This window comes from Bactrocera tryoni, chromosome 1, assembly GCF_016617805.1.
Source record: "Bactrocera tryoni isolate S06 chromosome 1, CSIRO_BtryS06_freeze2, whole genome shotgun sequence".
Lineage (NCBI taxonomy): Eukaryota > Metazoa > Arthropoda > Insecta > Diptera > Tephritidae > Bactrocera > Bactrocera tryoni.
Window position 1 is genome coordinate 55,494,803 of NC_052499.1, and position 26,579 is coordinate 55,521,381.

At 36.1% G+C, this 26,579-nt stretch overlaps 1 protein-coding gene across 3 annotated transcripts in view; it reads left to right on the plus strand.

The window, feature by feature from the left end:
- The window catches only part of LOC120766878 (filamin-A), a 113,496-nt gene that overhangs the window by 6,524 nt on the left and 80,393 nt on the right, over positions 1-26,579 (plus strand). The window contains exons 1-2 of one of the 3 annotated variants that reach the window (XM_040092608.1): positions 9,246-9,896; positions 15,089-15,428. In XM_040092608.1, the coding sequence (XP_039948542.1) occupies positions 9,246-9,896; positions 15,089-15,428 (991 nt within the window). Of the gene's footprint in view, positions 1-9,245; positions 9,897-15,088; positions 15,429-26,579 lie in introns of those variants that run through there. The other 2 variants (XM_040092610.1, XM_040092611.1) reach the window with 2 other exon arrangements.

A 26,579-nucleotide genomic window follows, 5' to 3' on the forward strand; every position in this document is an offset into this window, starting at 1 on the left:
GGTTAGATGGCTGATCCCTCAGCGTGAGGGCCACACTTAGATTTTTATGTAACTTTTGAAGCCATACAAAAAAACTCCAGTAGTTAAATATCAGCTATCTATTGTAAAACCGTCCTGAATCCAACACAAATCCGCGTAAGCGTTTTATTTCATTTTTTGCAATTTCACCTGGATGTCTAAAAGTATAAGATCCAAAGTATTTTGCGTTGCTCTGACAAAGGAGGGACAGAGGGAAGAAGTGTTGAGCTGATTCTATCAAATCTTCTTCCAAACAAAAGCTAATGCATTAGGCATCCGGTAAGCTGTTCAATCTTACTGCATGAAACCCGCTCGGACAGTGTCCAGTTAGTGCTTCTACCACTGTTGTAATGTGGACCTTGCTTACAGTGAAGAGTTTCCTAAACCTCTTACGTTTTATCTTTGGTCAGAAGGACCTTGAAACTGCAGAGCTAATAATCAAATATCAATACCTGTCAAATATCAATGACCTGCTGAGCTGATCTGAGACCCAACAGTCCAGTAGTGAACCACAAAAAGCGAATGGAGCTTTTACCTGTTCCCATTACGCTGTTATTGAAACTGAAGTACCTGATCGTCAGCAAGTTGATAAGACTTACTGTTTCTTCTTCTTCTTCTTCTTGACAACATGTCACTACTCTTCAGCGTACTTGGCGATAACGCGGGCTAGACTCGGCAACATAGTTATCCAAATATTTTGAGATAGAATTAAAGCTTGCGAGCATTTCAGCGTTCCGAAACTCGCATTCATCTAAGTACCCAGATTTTCTGAGTTTACAGCGATGCGATATGCAGTAAGACGTTCAATGAGTAGATCGCAGTGCACCACAAATACTATTCAGAGAACACTCGCCAGTTTTTTTGCGTGTGTAGTCTTGCCCAGCGCCTTCCATCAAACAAAAAATCCGAAAAACTTTCTATATTTAGCTACAGTCTCAAAAAGCCAAAGAGCTGTTTTTGGTATAATTCCCCACCTTTTGCTAATTGAGGAGCATATAAAATAGTTAAATTTTTGCCCAAAGTTCTCAAAGACTCTCCAGGCATCAATTAAAAGTATAAGAATCTACCTTAATTTCCTAAGCAACTTAAGCTAACATATACCCACCATATGGCTTCTGACACAAACTGTATGGTGTGTCAAATTGTCCCGCGTTAAATTTAAAAAATCATCGTCTTTTCGACGGTCCTCATTTATAGAAATACATATCTACTAAACAATAAAGGTATAAAGCACAGCTTCGAGTAATCATTCAAGCGATGATGTCAAATTTACACAACCATACTTCTTTTATTTCGATTTAATTATTTGCTCTGCGTTTCATTTTTCTTCATTTTTATTACGAATTTCTTTATCACATATTGTTTAGCTAGAAACTTTTTTCTGAGGGCAATCCGTGACTCATTTGCATAAGCAAAGATATATGTTTTTGCGTGAATTGTTTGTTTATCGAGTGTTTTCATTTCATTTTCAATAAACATTCCGTATTATGAGGCAAAACATTTCAAAAGTATGTATCGATACATACCTACATATGTATATATTAGCGCTTGGATGAGTAGGTCAAGTCACATTTGGTCAACATTTGTTTTTCAAAGAGATTCCAAGTTGATTAGCTTATTGTCAAGCCCATCTTTTGTTACCTTTCACCAATTTTTAATTGTGCTTTTTAAATAAAAAGTTTTTAAAAATGATTTTTATTAATATTTTATAATAATCAAGCACACCGAATTCTTTGGAAATTCGTACTCACCATATTATATTAAATCTGGTTCGCAAATGAAAGGAAAGCATTCATAAATGTTCCATAGTTTCCATATGGGTGAGCAATTTCAAGGTTCTCTACTTTTTTACATAACATTCTTTGGCGTTAATTTTTTTAAGATTATATCTTTCATACGTTGACCAACCGTTGAGTCCAATTTTCGATGGCTCATTCAAGCATTTCGACTGGTAATTGCCGAATGATACACATGATGTTTTCGCCAAGGCCTGAAAGGAAACGGGATTTTCGCATAGACATTGGACTTTACGTATCTCTACAGGAAACCTTTAACGGTGTGATATCACACGATCTTGGTTGCCAATCGAACGGCCCAAAACGTGAAATTATCTGCTCACCGTTGAGACAAGCGTTCTCTCAATAAATCCATTGATTGATGCGATGTTGAAACTAAATGTCGCCGAGAACACGAGTTTCAATTTCAGGCATCAAATCGTCGGTCATCATGGCGCCATAAAGGTCGCAATTGACGGTTACGTTCTCAGCGGCATCATTTTTGAAGAAATATGGACCAATGATTCCACCCGCGCACAAACCACACCAATCCGTCGAGTCTGTTGAAAGTATTTTAGCTGGGTACGGACACGTCGGCTTATGTTTTAAGTGGGAAAAGAAGTTCATTTTAGACTATGTATAGTATATTCTCTGGTGAGAATCATTTTACTTGCGTCTGCAAGGTCCACAGGATTTGTATATTGAATGGTAATGTTTGCATTGATCCCGTCGATGGTCTGAGGATCGTTAAAATAATCCAAATAAAGATGAGAGAGAGAGAGCCTTTTGACATTAGATGTGAATTTACAGAAATTGAGTTGTTTCGTTCGCAATGTGACATAGCCCACCGTCTTGTTAAAACCGGTAATTCTTAAGACCTTTTTGAGTATTTGCAAGTAGGCATTATGAGCCACATCCACCAATAGTTTCATTGATTAATAACATGTTTTGGCGCAAACGTCAGGCAAAATAATCCGTTTCACAAGTACGGCAATTTTATTTAGATATAAATGCAAAGTCAAAAAAGTATAAAAAATATGCCGTCTTAAAAATTGTGAATCTCCTCAAAAATCATGTCACGCATATTTAAAGAGAAATTACATTAATATTCCAGCCTACACCAATCTATACTTAAACATAACTTTATAAAGAAGAAAAAGTTGATTGTTTGCTTGTTGAAGTTGAATTCGCTCCGAGATTACTTTACGGATGTGAAAAAGTCATTTATCATTTGGGAGCGATATTAACTATGGTGAAGATTAGCTATATTATGTTTTCAAAATGGTTAGGACTCTTTACGTTAAGGCCTCGAGTAACATGAGGTGTACAAAAATTGCCTAAACAATTCCTTACCTACATCGGCTTTGCTGCGAATACTATTGGTTATAGAGAAAAAATTTTGCACGACTTTGCAGAATATATAATTATCAACAAAAAATGTCACATCAGCATATGTGACCTGATGAGATAACGAGAAACTGACGATTATTTTTAACAGCTTTTCCCAGAAAACTAGTTTTCGCTCGTTAGCTCCCTTTTCGTAGACAAGGTCACATATATCTAACTATTATCTACAACTTTGCTTTTTCTTTTGTAAATTTAAGGCTTTATTGTATAAAAACGGTTACAAAAATGGTATTCAAAATATTGGCCGTCGCTAGCTACTACTTTTGACCATCTTTCTGGCAGCATGCGTATTCCGTGACGAAAGAACTCCTCATCTTTCGAGTCGATCCAAGTATCAATGCAATTTTTGACTTTTTCATAAGAACTTAAGTGCTCGTTAGCTAGACCGTGTGCCATCGATCGGAACAAGTGGTAGTCAGATGGCGCAACGTCTGGAGAATACGGCGGATGGGTTAAGATCTCCCATTCCAGTGTCTCCAAATATTTTTTGACCACCTTGCGATGGGCTATTCCCATGGCTTTCTTCACTTAGGATTATCGTAGTGGACCCATTTTTCGCCGCCAGTTACAATGCGATGTAAAAATCCCTTTCGGTGGTGCCTTTGAAGCAGCTGTTCACATGCAAAGAAGCGCCGTTCGACATCTCTTGGTTTCAAGTCGTAAGGCACCCAGTTTCCTTGTTTCTGAATCATCCTCATGGCTTTAAGGCGTTTTGATACGGCTTGCTGTGTCACTTGCAACGATGCAGCCAATTCCTATTGGGTTTGAAACGCATCTTGGTCGAGTAATGCTTCCAATTCAGCATCTTCGAAAATCTTCTCTCTTCCACCACCAAGCCGGTCTTCGACTTCATAATCACCATTCTTAAAACGTTGAAACCATTCGCGACCTGTTCTTTCACTTAGGACAGCCTCACCGTACGTATCCGAAAGCATTCGATGAGCCTCAGCCGCACTTTTCTTGGAATTAAAAAAGAAAAGCAAAATTTCCCGCAAATGTCGAGAATTCGGCTCAAAAAGTGAAACTTTCAGTTGACAATAAGTTTGGGATGCAAACAGATCTCTACAAATATTTTGTTGGATTAATGTTGACACAAATGTCCAAGATCGATATAAAACGATTTAATCGAGCAGTGCTTGACCCTAGACATCTATTGGAAAACGACGGAAGCAAAGTTGTAGACCTAACAGTTACATCGCAATAAGTGTTCTTTTATAAAAAAAGTAATAATAATGTCGCCTTTGTAAAAGCTCTTTATTTGTGCCTTGGTATTAATCCTAATCAAACAAGTCGTGGCAACCCGCTCGGCTAGGCTACAACCCAATATACTATGTAGGCGTCAATCTCAATAAATAAAGTGCAGGACGACTTATGACGGAATTGTATATAAATAACATTAAAAGTTCGATGTTCACATCCCTAAATGAGGTCCTCTTTCCTCAAGTGAAATGGCAAATGGAGTGATCTGCTAGTAGTCATTATTTTGAGTTCATTTTTTGAAAAATAATTTTTTTTTCAATAAGTTTCAATATATGCTACAATTTCCTGTAATTAAAATTAGTTTACATTGTCATTTCAAACTAAAAGTACATATAAACGTATTTATGAATTCATAACGTTCTTCTGCCTTAGCTTTGATTCACGAGTAACATTTATTGAAGCCTACCTTTAGGCTGAGCTGAATTTCTTGCATTAAAACAATTTTTAGGTGACTAATGTTTGTGTGAGTAACTCATGTGTGCTATGATGAGGGAAGTGCACAAAAATATTTGTGTGCACATTGGTTATATTTATGGCATGAATGAATACGGAAATATACATATGTGCATATATATGTAAGTACATACTTACCTATTTCTTAGTAAGAATAAGTAACCGGTAAACGGAAATAACGATGATGATGAGTAAAACTTCAAGTTAATATTTGAAGAATTGATTTAAGATAGCGATTGAATCAGACAAAATAAGTGAAAAATTTTATGAACTCAGTGAATGATAATAAATTTGATCAAAGTGATAATAAAACAGTGAAAAACAAACAAAATAGCTGTAATATGTATACATACATCTGTACCTATGTATGCGCCTAAAGAAGTGTTTATTGTAATAAGCAAATATAAAACTTTCGAAAGTGTTGAAATAAAAAACAAAATAAATAAAAAAAAGGCAAAAAAATAAGCAAAAAAATTAAAAAAAAAACAATCAAAAAACACCGCAAACATTCCAATATGCCACACAAATCAAAGCAAAAACACGCGCTGTTTGGCACACAAAATAGAAACTCAAATTGTTAGAGAGCGCCCATCACGCACCACGCCACTCACGCGCACCTCAACAGCAAGCACTCGCGCACACACACACACACGTGTGATGAAAGTCAACGCCAGCAACAATTTCAACCTCGTCACACTCAACGTCATTGACGACGCGACTTTCGGTGACGACAACAAAAATCTGTGCGAACGCGATTGACGACGTGTAGGCCAGGCGTTCTCATTCCAAACAGATAGGCGAGAACAGTGCGACAACAACCACAGCAACACAAACACAAAACAAAAATTTGACCATTGTGGTGCAGTCAACCATTTCACTTGCATAGAAGATACAATCCAGCATTGTATTAAATAACAATAACAATTACATTACACACACACAGACGCACACATCCATCACCACAAAGCCAGACAGTGTAATAAACAAACAATTGGGCAGGGAAGAAGTGCGATTAGCATGAGGTAGACGCATTCCTATCTGTTGAATAGCATTTTCAATTAGTACGGACGCCTCTCTCACATGACCTCATCACTCTCCACTCTCACGTCGCTCACAGAAAGAGCGAGCGTGAGTGTGAGTGCGAGGCAGTAAATTAGAGAATTTCAACAGAGTTGTTTACTTGATCATAACAGCAATTTCACACAACAGAGAGAGAGAAAAATGTTGATAAGAGTGCTACACAGAGAAAAATAAATTACACAATTATGAGGAATTGAATCTGTAACTTTTTTTTATAAAAATTAAAAAAACAGGCTTAAATAGTTTTTGAATTCCATTGTTTTGAAGCAAACTTAGAATAATTTGAATATAAGTGAAATGATTCGGTCGTTCAAAACTTTAATAAATGACTTCCTCTCGACTGTTATTATAAGAAAAAGATTTTATTAAATTAACTTACACACCGCGTTAAAGGAAGATATAGTTCCAACTTGAAAAAAGAAACGGTTGGTGGCCTGTCAAAAAATGCAGCTATTTTGCTACTTCCAAAAACGGAATTCCCATTCAGTATTCTTCAAAACTAAAATCGCCTTCTCCACGTACCATACAATAATTTTTCTATTTTCGTCTATTTGTTTGGGCCTTGGTATGCCTTGTACCATGCATATCATTTTTAAATTGATTACGCCGAAACCTCAATAAGAAACTTAACATTGACTTGATGTACATATGTTAGCATCAGCCCATAATTCGTACTACCTAACACATTTCGGTTTAACCCAGCTGGTTTACAGCTGTATTTTTGGTTTTGGATAAAAAAACTCTATAGGAAAAATGACCACCTGGTCAAGCAATAGCGAAACATTACTGAATTAGAAAAGGCAGATTATCAGTTGCCACCAAATTCGATTGTAAAGGGTGATCCATTTAGAGGTTAGAAACTTCAAATTTATTGGAAAATGGTTATTATCATTCGAAAGAACATTCTTTGGCATTCGCTTTTTGAATATTTTGAAGTCTCAGTTATTCCATCCGTTGAGTTAAATTTTCGACGACTCGTTCGAATGATGCCAGTGATGTTTTGGTCCGATTCCTGAATCGAAGCTTGTCCGCATAGAATTTAGACTTTACATATGTCTCCCCACTGGAAAATGACTAATAGTGTGATGTCACACGTTCTTGGTGGCGAATCAACCGGCTGAAAACGTTAAATTATATGTTCACAGAAGTGTTCTCTCAATAAATGCATTGATTGATGCGATGGGTTTTGTTGAAACCAAATGTCGCCAAGATCACGTGTTTCAATTTCAGTCATCCAATAGGCGATTATCATAGCGCGATTACGGTCAGCATTGACGCTTACGCTCTCACCGGCATGATTTTTTAAGAAATATGGGCCGATGATTTCTCCGGACAAATTAAACCAAATCGTTGTTTTTCTGTATGAAATGGCAGCTCTTGAATCTTTTCAGGTTGCTCTTCGTCTCAAATGTGGCTATTTTGTTTGCTTACATACCGATTGAGCCAGAAATAGGTTGAACAAAATTTGGCACGAAAACGTCGAATCTTCCTGGAACCTTTCAAGAGTCAATAGGACGTAGCAATGTCGCTTGGCAAGGTCGAGCGAATTCAGTTCTTGCCTCAGCTACGACTGTTATATTTTCTTCACAAATATTCGGTCCAATAATGAATGCTGGGTCCCAAGGTGGGGATAGTCTTGCGAATAGTACGCTTAGTAGGCCGATTATGTTGAGCGTAAGTTGAGTGAAGAGAACGAAACACATTCTTTACAGATTTTCACATTACGTGAATTTTCGAAATGCCAAACAATACTAACTAAAAGAAGATAACAGCTTGACACGACTCACGCGTAATCTGACAAAAAAGGATATTGAAAAAGTACCTTTGCTTGGATCACCCGTTATATCCGACGTTTCCTTCTGAATGTTTTAAACTTCGCGTCAAACTTAAAGGCTACACCTTTGCTGAGAAAAGTAGAGAGATTTTGTTACAAACGACTATACTCTTTTTAGAATTCAATTCATTTAAGATTAGAAGTCCGACGGATTTCATTGTGGGCAACTTAAGATCAAAATTTCCGCATAAACTTGCGGAAACAGCGGTTAAGGAAGGAAGGATTACAATCCTGTGTCAGAGAAATTCTTGGAAAACAAATGGCCTCAGCTATCGATTTCACTAGGTTTTTTTCTACCAAACCAAATGCAGAAAGTATTTTCACCAATATTACGATACGAAATCTCTAGACCTTTTACTCCAACCCGTTGAAGAAAATTACGGACTCTTAGTTACTTGCCTCAGGAACAACATTTAAACAATTCATGAAATGCAAGTTTAGATGAACTTTTCCCTGATACTCTTTAAGTATTCATAATGAGGTTTTATGGTCAATGTTTTATTTTCATAAATTTTCACATTTAATAAAGGTTTCATAAATATCTAAGTGAAGAATTGCCAATAAGATAACCAAATCTTAATGACTCACGGGAAATTTGCAAAAACACACCTCGGGTGCATATTTATAAGCAATGCAGAAAATTCTCCAAAAGTTAGAAACCTTATCAAGAGATAACAGGCACATAAACAACTTGTCACTCGGCTTAAATATTGACGTTCTTTTGTATTTACAGTGTAAGCAAATGATCTTGCAGAGCGCAGCTCAGCGAGAGCCACACAAGCAAACAAACAAACACGGAGAGCTCTAATAAAAAATTATAGAAAAAACTAAAATAAAAGAGACGAAAGGTGAAAATAAAAGAAATCAACCGGTGAGTAAGTGCAAAGTGTGGTGAATATCGGCAAAGTGGTTAAAGCAAAGCCAGTTAATTGCAGATACTCTCCGCGCGGCGGTTAACGTAGACCATAAAGAGGCGCAAAGATTAGCCTACAATAACAGCAAAGCCGTTCACTATACAAACCCCATAAATCGTTGAGAGCTGAGTTGGTTGCTCAGCAAAAATGTATGGCAATCGCAGCGGCGGCGGCACGGGCAACGCCAACGACAGCAGCGCGGTGAATGCCGGCAATGCCGGTCCAACAATGCGGCGTGGTGGAGTTGAGCCCACAAATGCCGGTTATAATGGAGCGCAGACGATCAATGCGGTAACAACAACAATGACCACAACGCCAAAGCCAATGAGAGTAGCAGCGCCAACGCCAGCGGCAAACACAACAACCACGCTCAACAGGAGAGACGAAGTCGCGACGTCGCTGGAGCGAACAAGCAAAGTGACAGCGCGAAATGAGCTTGTTGGCGCCGGGGGCCAGCAGACGACGATGGGTAAAACAAAGTTGTCGACTACGACGACGACGACAATGAGCGAAGCGACTGGGAACTCTGCTGCAAAGGCAGTAAATTCATATGTTGGCAGAAATAAAGATTCAGTTGAAGGTGGACCGCGTGCGCAGACGGATGTAACGGATTGTGAATTATTTAAAAGGCAGCAAATTAAGCAGCAGCAACAAGAACAAAAGCAAGCAGTACGTCAATTGCAAGTGACAGCCAATAAGCAGGAACAACAAAAACAACAGCCGCAACAACAACAAAACGTTAACGCATCGAGTGCTAATCAAGGTAGTGCGACAAAAACAGTGCAAACAATCGGCAATAGTAGTCAAAATTACGGCCAAACGTCGACGGCAACGATTCATTTAAATCAGCAAAACAACAACAATACGAACACGAACGCGAACGCGAGTGCAAGCGCGAATTTCACGCGACCAGCGCCAAATACTTACTTGTCGAACGTGAGTTTTAACGCAAACGCGAGTGCCAAAGCCAACACCTACGCCGAACGCGATCAATACAACATCAACAACAACAGCAACAATAACAAGTCCATAAATTATCCGCCGCCGGACAACAGTGCAGGATACTACAGTCCAGCAGTGTCTGGCTATCCACGACCGCAGCAAACAACCGCGTACAGCAACAACAACAACAGCGACTACGATTACTATCAACAGGTGTGTGTTGGTGTTGTTAACAAAAACAACAAAAAAATAACAAATTGTGCATGAAAGGGCAAAGAAAATGCCAAAACTGCGCTCCAAACGCTTTAACCGCTTACCGAACGCTTCACAGCGCTCATCAGCGCAAGCTAATAAACCGCTTGTTGTTGTCGTGTAAACGCTTCTGAATTCTATGCGCTGCTTGTAGAAGCAAATTAACATTTCGCAACTAATGAAAATGTTAATGAACTTCACACGCCAGGCAGCCAGCCAAACCGCCGATTACTTTACACATAATTATACATCTCTATGTATGTGTGTGCAATAACAAATCAGCCACTTCGGCAGCCAACTTCAACACAAGCCAAAGGCAAACACACACGGTGGCAAAGACACTTGTGAACTTGTAGACAGCAAAAAGTGGCAGCAAGGCCTGTGACGCTCTTTTCCAGTCATCACCCCGCCAGCCGCCTCTCTGCCCGGCCCCCAACCGCACACTTTTAATTTAATACCTTAAGAATGGAGCATTTTGCCTGCCGCACTTCTTGCGGTTCTTCTTGTTTGTTGGCACTTTTATGACTGCCAGCCGGGCATGGCCGGGCCGACCGTTCGTGGCGTTGCGTTGCGTCACATTGCATGACAGCGCTGCCGCGCGCAAGTTTGTGGCAATTCGCCTGTATTACTGCCACAGAGCCTTTCATGGCAGCTGATGTGGCACGCGTAATGTCCCAACGTAGGAACGTACGAAGTGCGCTCCATTGGTGGCACATGGACGTGCATATATTAGGGTGGACCAAACAACCTTTTACTTTTTTCCTAGGATATCGAGAAAATATCGACCGAAATGACGAAAAAACAAAAAAACACGTTAACTTCGGTTGCACCGATCACAAAGCCTGACAAAAATTTTATTTTGATCGGTCGGGTTGTATGGCAACTATATGCTATAGTAATCGGATCTCGACAATTTTTGCAGAAGTTATACAAATGCCTTAGAAAATAACCCATGCCAAATTTCGTCAAGATATCTTGTCAACTGAAAAAGTTTTGCATACAAGCACCTTATACCGATCATTCAGTTTGTATGGCAGCTATGTATATGCTATAGTAATGCGATCGCAACAATTTCTTCAGAGATTACACTATTGCTTTAGACAATAACCCATGTCAAATTTCATGAAGATATCTCGCCAACTGAAAAAGTTTTGCATACAAGTGATTGCCTCCAATCGTTCAGTTTGTATGACAGCTATATGCTATAGTGGTCCGATATCGGCAGCTCCGACAGATTAGCAGCTTCTTAAGTTGAAATGAACGTGTGCAAAATTTCAGCACGATATCTCAAAAACTGAGTGACTAGTTCATCTACATATATACAGACGGACATATTGACGTAGCTAAATCGATTCAGCTGCCATGCTGATCAGTAATACAGATATTTTTTTAGGAACTCCAACGTTTCCTACAATATTTTCGTAGGCTTAAAAAAATTTTGTTTTTTAATTTTTTATTTTTTTTGGGCCACCCTAATACTTATACATATGTAGGCAAACATTTACAAATATGTCTACGTAGAAGGGGCGCGTCGAGGGCCAGCAAGCGGCAGAGCCGGTGTGCATGTCCACATTTCTCTGATGCCGGTTTTCCCGTTGCATGTTACGAGTATGTGAAGTGGCAAGGCTGCATGACACAGGCTGCCATAACTATAAATATGACTATAACTCTATATAGGTACTTATATGTAATAGAATAAATTATCTTATAGTAGCTCATTACGTGGATTGCCTTAAAATAGCTGCGGGCCAAAAGCAATTCATAAATACATACATACTTATGAGCAAACATACACACTTGCATATACATTCATATATGTATATATATGCATATATATAAGCATATTAGAGCCGCTGTGTCGCTCTGTGTGAAAATGTGGAGCGTGGCTGTCGATTGACAGACAACATGACATGCTTCCAGATGCAACATTGTGATTATGAATAAAGTATTTCTCAATTTTTTTCACTGTCTGACTCTGCTGCTGCCGCTTGGGCGGTTCCGGCATGCACTTCCCCACCAATACATATAAACATTAATTTGCTTTATCGCGCTTACAAGCTTACTTAACACATATTTACTAACCCGCACACACACACATATACACATACTTGCCCGCTTTCCATATTTTCGTAGGTTGCAAATCGGTTTGTGTCTGTCTGTGCCGCATGCGTCGGCTCAACGCTGATGACGTGGTTAATGGCACCAGCCGGTTTTACCGTTTGTTTTTACACGCATTACACGCATTTCATTTACATATTTACCAGCCTAAGAAACGAAAATAAAAAATTTGTGGACTTAAGTACACACACATACATGTAGGAAGATTTGACTGGCTTTGCTTGCAGTGTGAAATTCTTTTTTTAATGCGCTTAGTTTTTGAAGAATTTCTCTAAAGGCATTTCCGCTAAGCTTGAGTTTGATGCAAGTTTGTAAACCTCTTAGTGCGACACCGGTGAGAGACGCGGCGATTAATCAGTCGAAGGAAGAAGCATGAGTCACACGGTTCTTAGCAGATTTGTCTATTAAATTTAACAACCACAAATTTACTACTTGCAACAAGTACTTTAAGTGGACAAATATTTTGCTTATGAATGTTTGTACTATAACATTTTCCATAACAGTTTTGCTGAAATATGGAATATATGTATGTATAAATGAAAATCTTCTGTACTCAACGACACAGTTGATTATTTCGATAATTTCAAGTTGTCTTTAATAGTATTTCAAAAATCTTGGTGTAATGAGACTTCTCTTTCATGTATAAAGCTTGCTCTTATAAAGCGTAGCCACAACGTAGGGACGTAGGGGAAAGGTGTAAAACTATCCAGAAACAACGATTTGTATCTTCCCAAGCATACCAGGCTAATATACTAAGCTTAATTAGAGATTTTCGTGCCTAAGAATCAAACTTTCCATCAACTTTTTCGTAGTCCATGAATATCATAAAAATGAAAAACTCAAAATTTAAGTACCCGTGCTACAGCTCGCGTAATATTAAGGTGGCATTTCAGTCTAGATGCCTTAAGGCTACAGCTCGTCTAAAACCAAGGGAGTACTTCCGTATAGAAGTTCGAATTTACAGCATTTTTGGCAATTGATTGTTTTACAATATTGATTGAATCCAGACTAGACTACCTTTTTAAGTATTTTCTAAGAACAATTGTTTCCATTTTTAGCCTATAACTGTTTTCGGAGAACTTATTTTAATTTTTTAATATTAAAAACCAGTTAAGTTTTAAAACAGAATTTGCATCAAAATTTATCAAAAAAATTTTTTGACGGCACCTAAGAAAATTTTAACCAGGGTTGCATTGGTACCACCAGAACTCCGAAACCATCGATGTACTTCCATAAAATAAGATAAATTTACTGACTACAAAACTTAAGAAAAATAAAAGCACAAAATGTGGAAATATAAAAAGAAAGCTGCCCGATCTACTCAGTCAGCTTTATGCAGCTGTTTTAGAATAATCACATAAATATCTCAGATCCGACTCATATTCGATGACTCATAATAGCTTGTTATTTTGTGCATGAAAGAAAAGGTTATTTGTTCTGACTAAGCAAGAAATTCTTTGAAAAACTTAAATGTTTTTGACATTTTTCACATTCCATTATAAATATATTATATGAGAAAGCTTGGTCTAGGAATAACACATAATCAGCAGATAAGCGCCGAAAAAATTTATAACTGTGTTAGATATTACTCATTTTGAAAAATATAAAGAAACTCTAGAAGCTTTTAAAACTTGCTTTGATAGTCTGCATAATTTATTTTATTGTTTTTTTTTTTTATTTTTGGATCCTCAAGCTACTTTTCGACAATATAAGTATAAAATAACTTCCTTTTTATAACTGATTTTCCAGTATTTTTTTTTTATTGAGAAATAGCTTAAGATACTGTTTAAACCGATATGTTTTGATGCCCTTATAATCGTTGGCATATGTTATATGGTTTGCTGGGCAAGACTGAACTGCCAATTTTTTTCAAAAAGCAGTGCCAAAACATTAGCCGCAAACATACCATTCTAAATTTACCAACGATTTAGTACCGTTTTTCTAATAAGAAAAAGAGGCAAAGTTCCACTATATTTTAAACGGCAAAATGTTCAATAGCAACTAAAATAATGTTTTAATTGGAAATTGTCACTCGTAATGTGCACATTTTGCTTCGTTAAACATTTTGAAATTGCTAGATGTTCCTGAAGCTCAACAAAGGCTAATACTATTTACTAATGTAATGAATATTGTATAGTGATATATTTGATAAACTATTAGAGCACCGTTACGGTTTTATTAAGAACGAACTTTCAGAACAAATCGGTGAAAATTACGTTTTTTTTTGCTAGTCGTGCATTAAATGTAACTCACCATTTGCAAAATTATTAATTTCTATTTTTTAGACCGATCTTTGTTTTTTTTTGAATGAAGACGATTTCAACACTTTTATTCTACAAACTTTTGTTATAGAAGATTCAAAATTCTTTACTCTCTGATTAGTACTTTCAAAAAGTCTTCAATGGCAATATTAGCTGCTATAAATTCATTTTGAAATTAATATCTTTGTGTTTGTAAGCCTCAAAACCTTTACATTTTGTGCTTTATGGGCAATTTTTAGCTTCAATTTTGTTGTCAGAGAATTTCCTTTTAAATTCATGTATCATCCATAAGTGATTTCGCAGATACTTGCTAAGAGTGCAAAATCACACATATTTTTACTATCATTTATTTATAAGCTATATTTCTACAGCGATATATTTACATAAGCTGTTGTCTTCTTAACATAAATAACTATACACCAATATTTCTTTAGAGAGACATTTCGAAATTGCTAGATGTTTCAGCAGCTGCAAAAAAGCTGATATTGTTTACATGTGGAATGAATATTATAATACAATATGTTTTGAAATCTACTAATGTACCGTGACGAATTTCAATAAAAATTTTAACCTAACAATCGCTGCTTATCGTTCATTACTTACTTAAAATCAATTCTTAAAGGCATACTAATTACACATACATACAAACAATATTTAACATAAAATCAATTCATAATAACTACTCATTTCTCAAGCAAAATGTACAAACAGTAAATTTCTCAAACGAAAATTTAATAATTCTTCGAAACTCTCCACATATGTATACACATGTAGCCATCCGATTACTACCAACACCAAGAACCGTACGACGAGAACTTCGACGAAGACATGGAGGCCGAACGTGATCTCGCCGAGGACGCGCAATGGAAGAAGATCCAACAGAACACCTTCACACGTTGGGCCAACGAACATCTGAAGACGATCGATCGCAACATTAACAACCTGGAAACCGATCTGTCCGATGGTTTGCGCCTGATTGCGCTGATCGAGGTGCTATCGCAGAAACGTATGCCCAAATACAATAAACGTCCAACATTCCGTAGTCAAAAATTGGAAAACGTTTCGGTGGCGTTGCAATTCCTCGAACAGGAGCACATCAAGATCGTCAATATCGGTGAGTACAAGGCATTTTATTGATCTTTCCGATAACATATTCGTAATTATAAGCACGAAATTACTAGGAAACTTAGTTGAAATCGAATTTATAGGGATTTGAATACATTATGCACAGGAAGGCATGTTGTGGCAGCTACGCATGCGCATAGCAACATGCGTGCTTGTTGTTGTGCGCAAAAACTGAAGTGTTGAATTTTGTTTGTCTCCCGATGAGTTGGGTTTTATTTTACCTGTCATGCGGGTTAGACAAATTCATTGAAAAGCTGAACAAAAATGTGGAGCAGCGCGCAACTACAGTGCGAAGGTTTAAGGGGCGGGGAAGAAAGCGGCGCCGCTGCGTTGAACGACGCGTTACGCTTAACAAATGCGCACAAACATTACGGCTGTGCGGCGGCAAAGCCCGTTAGACAAGACAAGACTGGGAATCGGGTTTTCAAACGAGTTTCGAGCGTTCAAAAACAAACAACAATAACAACAAATTGTAGCTATGATTTCGTGGATACCTAAAACACATTCTGCTGTGCACAGTTGTGTATTAGCATGTGTGTGTGTGTATGTATGCGTATTTGGGGCGGTTTCATGACTCTCACCACATCTTCTGGCCTTACTCGAGTCGCACTTGAAATATTTTGAATCTAACGAAGCACTAGAATTAAACGATATCGCTCTTGCGTCACACACAGTTGAGTTCTGGTGGCAAATGACTTCACGGTCAAGCTGATGATATCACAAATCACATACGTACGCACATACATGTACATGTTTTTATATAAAAGTTTATATGTAGAAGAGCGTGTTGATTTACTCTTAGCGGCAATGCATTTCACAATCTGCCTACACAAACACACACACACGCGCAGAAATAAACTGACAGCAGACATTTTTTTAAAATTCAATTTAATGGCACTTTTCATTTATTGTTGCCCAATTAGTTGTGCATTATTTTCCATATCAAATTTTGAACATAAAAATGCACATAAAAACTCTTAGGCGGCCTGAGAACCTTGTGGCTTCGCCTTTCATTGAGTATGCACATCGAAAACGATTTTCTCTTTTCATATTATTGTATTATTGCATAATGGCGATAAGTTTTATTTTGCATTTTTTCTTATTTTTTCTTATGCAACTCAATGTGTGACCACGACTCAGCCGGAGTCGGACGAGCGCCTATAATTGTGGCAATACGCAAAGTAAATGAAAAGACTTACTCACAGAGGCGGCTTTACTCACATTTCAGTGTTTATTTTTATTGCAATACAAACAGATATAATTACATACATACATACACATGTATATATTTGTAGTAGTACATATATGTCAATGACACCCCGCTGTGCCCGTCGCGCTCCTTGAATGTCGCCGTTTTTGTCAGTAACAAACAAATGATGTCATTCCGAAATGGCGCAAACCCTCTGCGCGAGCTTTGGGGGTACTTGAAGTCGCGCGCTTATTTACGGCCTTACATACATATGCCCATACTTATGTGTTGTACTGTTTATTGTCACTCTCGCTAAGGCAGTAGGCGTTTTGCATTGCAATTAGGTATTTTAGGCATCAAATCGAGTGGCTTCCAATGGATATGGACATATCGCAGTATCGTTAAGCGTTGCGAATCTTTTCATTTGCCAAAATTGGTACATTATTCTGTTCAAACAAATTACTTCTTGCTCAGATCAGCATCATCATAAATTTCTGTATATCCCAGTGGCGCATATGACCTCAATAAGCCACTGGCTCAATCTCGTCACAATTATTGGCATTCTGACTGGACCACTTTCAATAGATTCACACGCTATGCGGCTAAATATTATGTGGAACGTTCTTTGCTAAAGCTGTATGGAGGAAGGCGAGCTGGAATCATATAGTTATTTCCCTCTCCATTGCCCGGATTTTGCCAGACTGACATTGAAATATCTGAGTAGACCCAACTTTGGCGCATCTAGCGAAGTCGCGCACATTGGTATCAGCCGCCTTAATAAATTTGTGGCTCAAAACGCTTAGTCAATCTGGTGACCTTAAGAGCTTTGGGTAACATAATGGAGGAATATCTGTCTCAATGGGATTCATCGTTTGCGATCAATCGTACTTCTTCTTCATCTTTATTGGCTTAGACAGCGCTTACACGGTTTACAACAGCGCGCTACAGTCGATCTTCCATTTCGCTGCTTGGCGCCAATTGGAGGTTCCAAGTGTACGAGAGACTGTTTTTTTTCATTTTATTGAAGGTGGTTTTTACGTGGCGGGTCCCAAACCCAGCGCACAACTTTGGGAAGGCATGTTTCGCCATCTCACTTTATCTCGCCTTCAAACGGGTGTTTTTTAGCCACCCAGAGGATACTTGCTCTAAGACCGGAAGTCGTGAGCTGCTTGAGCCACTCCCAAGTGAATGGCCCTCAGACAACTTTCTTCACTTGCGTGAACTTTTACACATTACTCCATCCTCTATCCATAATTTTTCATATTTTTGGTCCCTTTGAGTGGAAAACTGTATAGAAGGCTAAAATTACGCTATTTACACTATTTCGAGTTCGAAAGTGTAACTAAAATTGGGAATAACTTATCCTTATACAAATCCTAATTTCAGAAAAATTCTACTTTCAATAAGGGGTGAGGGGGCCTACTCTTTGAAAGTAATAACCAAAACGACCTTTTTCTCATAGTCTCGCGCAGACATAATGCGCCAGCAACCATCGATATCCGGCCTCTTTTTACGAATAGCTTCGCGCAAACGGCGCATAACACTTAAATAGTATTCCTTGTTGACAGTTTGGCCACGCGGAAAGAATTCGAAATGCACCACACCTCGATAAGCGAAGAAAACTGTCAACATAACCTTGATTATTGACCTGCTTTGACCTGGTTTCTTTGGCTTTGGCTCATCTTTGCCACGATATTCCGCTGATTGATCATCTGTTTCTGGGTCCTAAGCATAGTTCCAAGACTCATCGCCATTAATAATACTTTTCAGAACATCCAGGTAGTCGGAAAGCATTGTTTCACAGACGATAACGCGATGCTGTTTTTCGAAAAAATTTAGTGTTTTTGGAAACAAGCGTGATTTCACCTTTCTTAGACTCAAATGATCTTTCAGAATGATTTTTACTGATCCTTACGATATTCCAACGGTGCCAGTAAGATCACTGACTGTTAATCGGAGATTCTCAAGCACCAATTCCTTTATTTTATTGCCGTGTTGATCATCAAATGATGTTAATGGCCGTCCTGAACTCATTTATTGAATAATTTCGTTCATCGCCAAAATCGCCGAATGCACTTTATGTCCTTCAGAAAGCCAAGCGTATACTAATGATTATTTTGATGTGACATTTGGCACAGATGTCACTGACAGTCATACTAACGCTTTCGTGTGAAATTTAAATTACAAAATCTTACTATTATTTGCCCGCAGTAAATATTACACGTAATTTTCTTTAACTACACGAAATTATCCAAAATGTTTGCCTTGTATTGACAGCAGTTCTTCCTTTTTCTTGAAATAGCCAAAATGCCTTAGTAATTTTTTTGTTTTGGCCTTAAAAATGCTAAATACGGTTCTAAAAAATTACAGAGGTATAGAGAAGGCAGATATAAGATAATATGATAACATTATCTATTAAGCCTGAAAAGAAATACTACAATTTACACAATATTGTTTTTTTTTCTTAAATATTCCAATAACAACAAAGTCGCTTAAATATTTCAATATTTTATGCTTAAACCACACACACATTCAACTCACTGATCAGCTGCTGCACAGACGCCTAATGCGCGCAGACACTAGACATTTTTACAAGAATGAAATACGAAATATCTGCATTTTTCGCCAAAGTAATAAAGCAAAATAATAAAACACTATATTGTTTCAATCATTATTTGCTCAACTATACTATTTAAGCACACCTGTTGGCTTTTGTACATACAAACAAATCGTTGATTGTGTAAGTCTGCCTTCAACAAAAAACTTGGCAAAAATGTAAATCGCCATTTATCACGTCTGAGTACACATTTTTTACTGTAAATCATGTGGAATATATAAAATTGCGCTAATAGTTAGCGCTCGCTCTGTGTGCTTTATTCGCTATGCCTTCCCCCTGCCTTTACGGTGTGCATAAAATTAGTCACATATAATTATTGCAGCGAAGCGTGCAAATGAGCCACCAATTCACTTTTCATTTTATTTGAAACGCTAAATTTTTTCACTTTTTTTGAAAAGTTTATATAAATATTTTTGCGTATGAAAGCTAAAAATAATACTCATAATAAATGCACATATGTCTGTATGTATGGAGTTAGGTATGAGTCAAACGTTTGGCACTCGTAACCCAGTGAGTGACGTATGATGTCATTTCCACATTGGCCATCATTGCAGGTACTTCGATTTGTCGATTTGTCGCTTCGGAGAATGTTGAATAATTTACATTTCTGTGAGGTTGCCATTTGTAAAGCCGCTTTGTCAGTATAGTTTATTATAAGTTTATGAATATTTTAACTTTTATGTGCTATGAGTGCATCGAGTTTTTCGCTATTTTTTTTACAATTTTGTTTTTTAAAAATTTTTTAAATTTTGTTTTTATAGTTTTAAAATTGTTTTTATTGTTTTTAAATGAAAAAAAGAAATATTTATATTTATTTAAACTTCGATATTTGGCTTATTGAAAAACATTATTGTATAATGACATTAGTAATTACTAAAAAGTAAAATTATGAACAAAATCTATTTTTACCTCTTACTACGATGATATTTTGTTCACAACGACAATATGACAGTTGTTATAAGAGATCAAAGTCTCATCTTCTAAAAAAAAAAAAATAATATTTTCTTTTTTCAATAATACTAATGCGATTTTAAACACTAATAACACAACTTTTATAACCTTATAACCTTGTTGCAATATTGTAAGAACTTACACAATAATATTTTTTTCAACAAGCTTAATTTCGTAAGTCCATTTTATTTGAATACTTGAATTTTCAGTCTAAATTTCGAAAATGGGAGATATCACTTTATTGCATATGAATCATTCTCTCAAAGGATTCTGTTTGATCCAATACCTAGCCGGGTGCTAGACAGTGTAAGAAGCCAGTAAAAGTTGCCTAGATCATTAGAGAGAAGTGAGCAACTAAAAAATAAATAGAAACTACGATGTCGAAATCAGCTGTAGATAAAGTTAAAGTAAAATAATATTCAGCAAAAATCTTCCATTCAATAAATATTACAACTAAGCACAATCTACCACAACTTAAAAGTAATATTTATGGTTGTAAGTACCTATAACTCAGTTACATACATATAGTATATTCATACTATATCTAGTAAATAGACTCGCTTATCCACTTGGCCTAATATCAGTGAAGCGTAATTGATACAAGGTAGACTTGACAGTTCACTTGCTGCAGGTCTCATATAACTCAGTTATAGATTCAAAAATATACTAATATATATGTAGGTATGTATATAGATAAATATATACATATATCAGTTATAGTTTCTAGTTTAATTTGCAACAAAGACAATTTTTTGAACTTGCATTGTTATCGCTTAATTACATACCTACCAACCGACTCATACCTAATTGGTAGCCATTAAACATACAAATCCAATTTTTGTCTATTTAAATGATAGGCGCCTCATGCCACAAGTCAATTATACACGACTACATTTAAAGTAGGTGATATTGACAAAACATAAACGAGTAACAACATTTCGAAGCAGAATTACATTTAACGCGTTCATTGAACTTTTTGGGCGAGAGTGTTTGGGTTGATAAGATAAATATTTGAATAATGATTAACTAAAAAGCTGGTTACATTTTGTCGTACACATTATGTACATATGTAATATATCGTCGCCTAAAATGCTAAAAAAATGCTTTTCATAAGTTTACAGGCGATGGAAAAACGATATAATTGAAAGCACTCATTGAAACAAAAATCGAGTTTTGGTTAAAAAAGGGTTTATATACTGGGTAAATCTGACAACGGAAGCTGAAAATTTTATCCTACATATACATATATATACATATAATATGAAGTAGTGAATTGCAAGCAATAAAAAACTCAATTTCGATTTTTTTAACACACGTTGTTTTGCATTATAGGTGACGACATGAACAAGCCACGTAATTAGCTGAGACAATTAAGTTCTAAATTGAGTATTGAAAAACACTCAATTAGGTTTGGAAAAAACATATTCTTCTACAAAGTGTTTTGCAGCAAATGCTTTTCTTTGTCTACTAAATTTTATACGTTTAGCGTGTTTACAGTGAACTCACAGGGTTGCATTGAGTTGTTCACATGTTGCCAACTAAATACTAATTTTCAATTGTAGACGTTTCAGGAATTAACTAATTAATTAATTAAATTTATTAAATTAAAATTAAATTAATTAATTTAATTTAACCATTTTATGTTTAATGATGCAATTAAGCAATTAAAACCCAACATTAAATCAATATTACCGTAATTACTGAATATACTTCAGTTGCCTGCAGATTTTTGATCTAATTTTGATTCTAAAAACTAAATGATAATTAGTTTATTTTTCTATTTTGTAGTAAATAGAAAACAATTAGTAGTTAAACCGCTGACATTATCGTACTGTTAACACATTAGAAGAAGGAATAAGTATTAGAGATACTTATAAATAAATATTATTAGACTTTAACATTTTTTAATTTTATTTTTTATTACAATCCATCATACCTTTTCAAAATAGTTGATTTCGCACAATGAACAATTTGTAGTGTTTTCTCTTGAAGATTTGTTCAATATCTCTCGTTGAATTCCAATAATGCCATAATTAATTCATTATACATATCTTCTTATATGTATGTAGAAGTTCGTGCGTGTGAGGAAAGTTCTCTGAGCTACATTCACTTGGGAATCGCAATAAAAAAATCTTATACAAACGGCTCAAGCAGCTCACGACTTCTGGTCTTAGATCACGAATCCTGTGGGTAACCAAAAAAACATCCGTTTGAAGTTGAGCTAAAGTGAGAAAGCAAATCATTCCTCCCCAGGGTTGTGCGCTAGGTTTGGGACCCGGGAAATAAAACACCCCGAATGAAAAGAAATTCCTTTTAACACTTTGCTTAATTAGATTTTTACCCATACCAAAAATATTTTCGGTTTAAGACTTTCGTATACCAGATGGCTTCCACTATCAAGAAATATTTTGTTTGTAAACATTTTTAAAATTTTTTCTTTTGATGTGCATTATATTAGTATCCTTAATCTCATAATTTTATTGCAATTCTTCTATTAGTGCGATTATAATTGAAAAATCTGGTAAATCTTATAAAATTTTCCAACGGTGTTGACAAATATTTCTTGAAATATTCTGTTTTTTAACCAAACATTTGTTTTGTAATCAATTTGATTTTCATAAATTTAATTGCGTAAAATATTTTAAACAGGTGGCAACTCTCTAAAAAATAATTTACTCTCTCTAGAAGCTTTTGAATTTAATACAGCATTTATCTAGTTTATCAATTATTATTTTTTTGGACAACTGGCTAAGGTTTTAAATATATCCTGGACAGAAATATTTCTAAAAATGTTTAAATGTCACAGAATAGTATGTTTCTTAATAGAGAATAAATTAATTATAATTATTAACTAATAATAATAATTTTTACTTATTTTAATACTGTTTATAAGTTTTTTAAGCTACACTCTCTGATTCTCTTTAAATAAAAAACCTAACGGGGCATTTAACCATGTCCGAAAAATAGCACACAGCTAATTTTCTGCACACCAGTTTTGCATGAATAACCTTCATTTGCACATAACCTCTAATTAAAAATCATATTATGTGTAATCTGTGTCCAAAAATGCTTTCAACTACATACGAGTATATATATATATATATATATATATATATATGTATAGTATAGCATCAATACATATCTCCTGCTTGTTTGCACACAACGATCTAATCACTGATGTTTGCTCACTTTTGCTTTTAGCTATTTTTTCAAGATTATAGTTTTGCAATAAAAATTTGCAATATTTGGTTGCATATATTACCACACATATATATATATAAATACATACATACATGCACATTATTACAAGTATAAATTCATACTACTTCATATGTATTTATACACCCTTCTCAGATAAGCGCCTATCAGTTTTAGTGTTTGCCAAAGTTCCAAAATTAGCTATGAGCCCATGAAGCAACAAATTTATGGGCATTCGATAAGGAACGAGCTTTCATAAAAGCTTAAAAAAGCTAGCAATTTGTATATTTGTAATAAAATTTATTTGCAAATGCAATTGAAAGCAGTTAAAAGAAGGCAGAATAACTGTAAAATTATAATCAATTACTTTTGTACTTTCGATAAGATATAAAAAATACTTCGGAGGGAGATAGAGGCCGCTTTGCCGTTTCTCAATTATTATTTATGTATCGATCCATACGCTACATATAATCGTATAATTTAGAGATATTATTAGCATTTTTTTTTTGATTATCTGAAATTGCACGAATTCAGCTTTTAACGTTCAAAACCGGATGTTGGGATTCAGAGAGAAAATAAAGTGAAACTAAATTTCCTTAAATAATAACTCAGTATAACTTTTTTTAATTTGAATACTGTAGAGTGAGACCTAACGACATGAAAAAGTAACTAACTAGCTTACTATATTGATCTTTATTTTTCCCTTTTTATACAATAACCTTTTAGTATGTCAGAAGAAATCATCTTAATATTATTGGCTCTTGCAAGTGGTCACTTTCGATTCGCTACTTCTCTGCTCACTATTCGTGACCATTGTTCCCTTTCTCTGAACAGTAGGATAAATCATTCAAGTCGCTGAACTTTTTGATAGCAAATTTTGTATACAATGAGTCACTCTCTTTCTTTTTTGGTGCCACAGCTTATGAGACCGTTCGTTTCGCCACTCTTTAAGTTTAGGCAGTCTAAAAGTAGCTTATGAAATATTTTTGATGTAAAATGTTAGTTTGTCCATAGTATATCTTGCCGCCAGAAAAATTAGCAGTACTTTGAATAACTCGTCCAGAGTTTAGGCTTTGTCAAATTCTCATTGAGAATCGAAAAAATATTGTTTTTGACAGATATAAGCCTCCGCATTCGAGAGAGACTCTGAAAAAAGGGAACCAGGGTTTCAGACAGTCAGTTATTATACAAGATGACAGCTGCTATAGTAGAGCTCTCTAGACAAGAGTTGTAGGTTTTTTACAGATTACTGATTTTAATTTAATTAAAAAAATTAAGAATAAATTTAAATAAAAACATGGTTCAGTTGCTAGGTTCAAGAGGAGTAGTCATCCTTTAGTATGCCTCCCCTTGACGTGAATTTTAACAGACTCTGCGGCCTCACTATCGATACCTCCGCCAGTGTATCATACTGTGGGAACCTCAGAAGCTCACAGCGTAATCTTGCCAATGCGGCAAAGTGCAGAAAAGATGCTGCATTGTTTCCCTAGTGCTCTGTTCTAGACATTTCCTGCAGTCTTCTCGCCAGACAGTGACCAATTAGTATTCTCTTCATGTTCCTGCAGTGTCTTCTATCGATTTTATTGACATTTATTAATTCTTAATTATAAGTTTATGAAAAAGTTCTTAGATATATATTTTCTAAATGTATTATTATGATAAATAGAATTTTTAGGCAGCTCACAGCTCACAGCTCACAGTTCCAACCGCCAGCTCTAATAGGCTTATTAAAAATATTTATTTCCACATTCCAATTTACGCGCTGCTCCCACAATGGATTGAACCGCCAAACATTCTATGAATATTTATGCACACACATACACATACATTTACAAAAATGTGTTTATCTTTCACCAGTCACCTTTCTACAGCATGTGACCTCTTAAAAATGCCTCTTTGTGAGATATTCTGTAAGTAATCTTGTATTACAACAACAACAACCCAAATAACAGCAACAAGCGCGTTAAATGGAAATTCACGCCAACACCTCATTTACTCACCTCCACACACACACTAACACATCTTGTACACACACACACCAACATATCTTGCACACATACATGCATCAGCAGCGACATTTCTTTGAGTGTTTATTGTAGACTTTTATGCTTTTTGTAAATTGCTAATTTGCATAGTTAACAGAAAATTGAAAAGCCACGCAATTACGGAAAATGCGGAATGTCAGAAAATGTAAGAAGGAAAAGGTGTCACGGCAAGTCAATAAAATATGAATTGCCGCGGCAGTCACTCACAGCATGAATGTGCCACTTTGCGGCGAAATTCGATTGTACTTATACAAAAACAAACAACCACGCTAAAAGTATTTAGTGTTATCTCTTCAACTTATCTGCCTATGTACAGTATTGTGCGAAAGATGCGCAAGTGAGTCGATCGTAGAGATATTGCATATTCACAGCTACCGATCATCATATTTCTGACTATGATAGGACCAGGAGTAGCTTATATAAAGTAAATAAACGTAATAATTAAAGAAAAACCACAGAAACTTCAAATTTAATGGAGAGTGTTTATTATTATTCGAAAGATTATTATTTGGCATTTATTTTTGGAAGATTGTCTCTTTCAAATGTTGGCCGCCGTCACGTCTCTGATCATCTCAGACCGTTGAGTACAATTTTCGATGACTTGTTCGAGCATTTCGACTGGTAACTGTTGGAAAAAAATGTCACCGAGATCACTCCAAACCGTTGATTTTTCTGAATGAAATGGTAGATCTTGGATTTCTTCGCGCTTCTCTTTGTCCCAAATGTGGCAATTTTGCTCGTTTACTTACCTATTGAGCCAGAAATGGGCTTCATCGCTGAACAAAATCTGACTCGAAAACATCGGATCTTCTTGGAACTTTTCGAGAGCGCATAGAACGAAGCAATGTCACTTAGGATTAGTATTTTGTACGCTTTCAATTTAAGATCTCTACATTAGATGCGCTAAGTTGTTCCATAAGTCAGTCCGAGTTGCTGCGAACGGCGCTGAATCGACTCCCGGCGGTCTTCGTGTACAATCTCTCGGCCGGTTTTTTTTTCAATGAGTGCTGTACGTGGTCTATTCAGTCGAATATTATCCAATAATGAATGCTGGGTCTGAAGATGGGTGATGTTGTTGCGAATGGTACGCTCAGTAGGCCGTTGACCGTAAGTTGAATCCATAAGGAAATAAACCTGTAT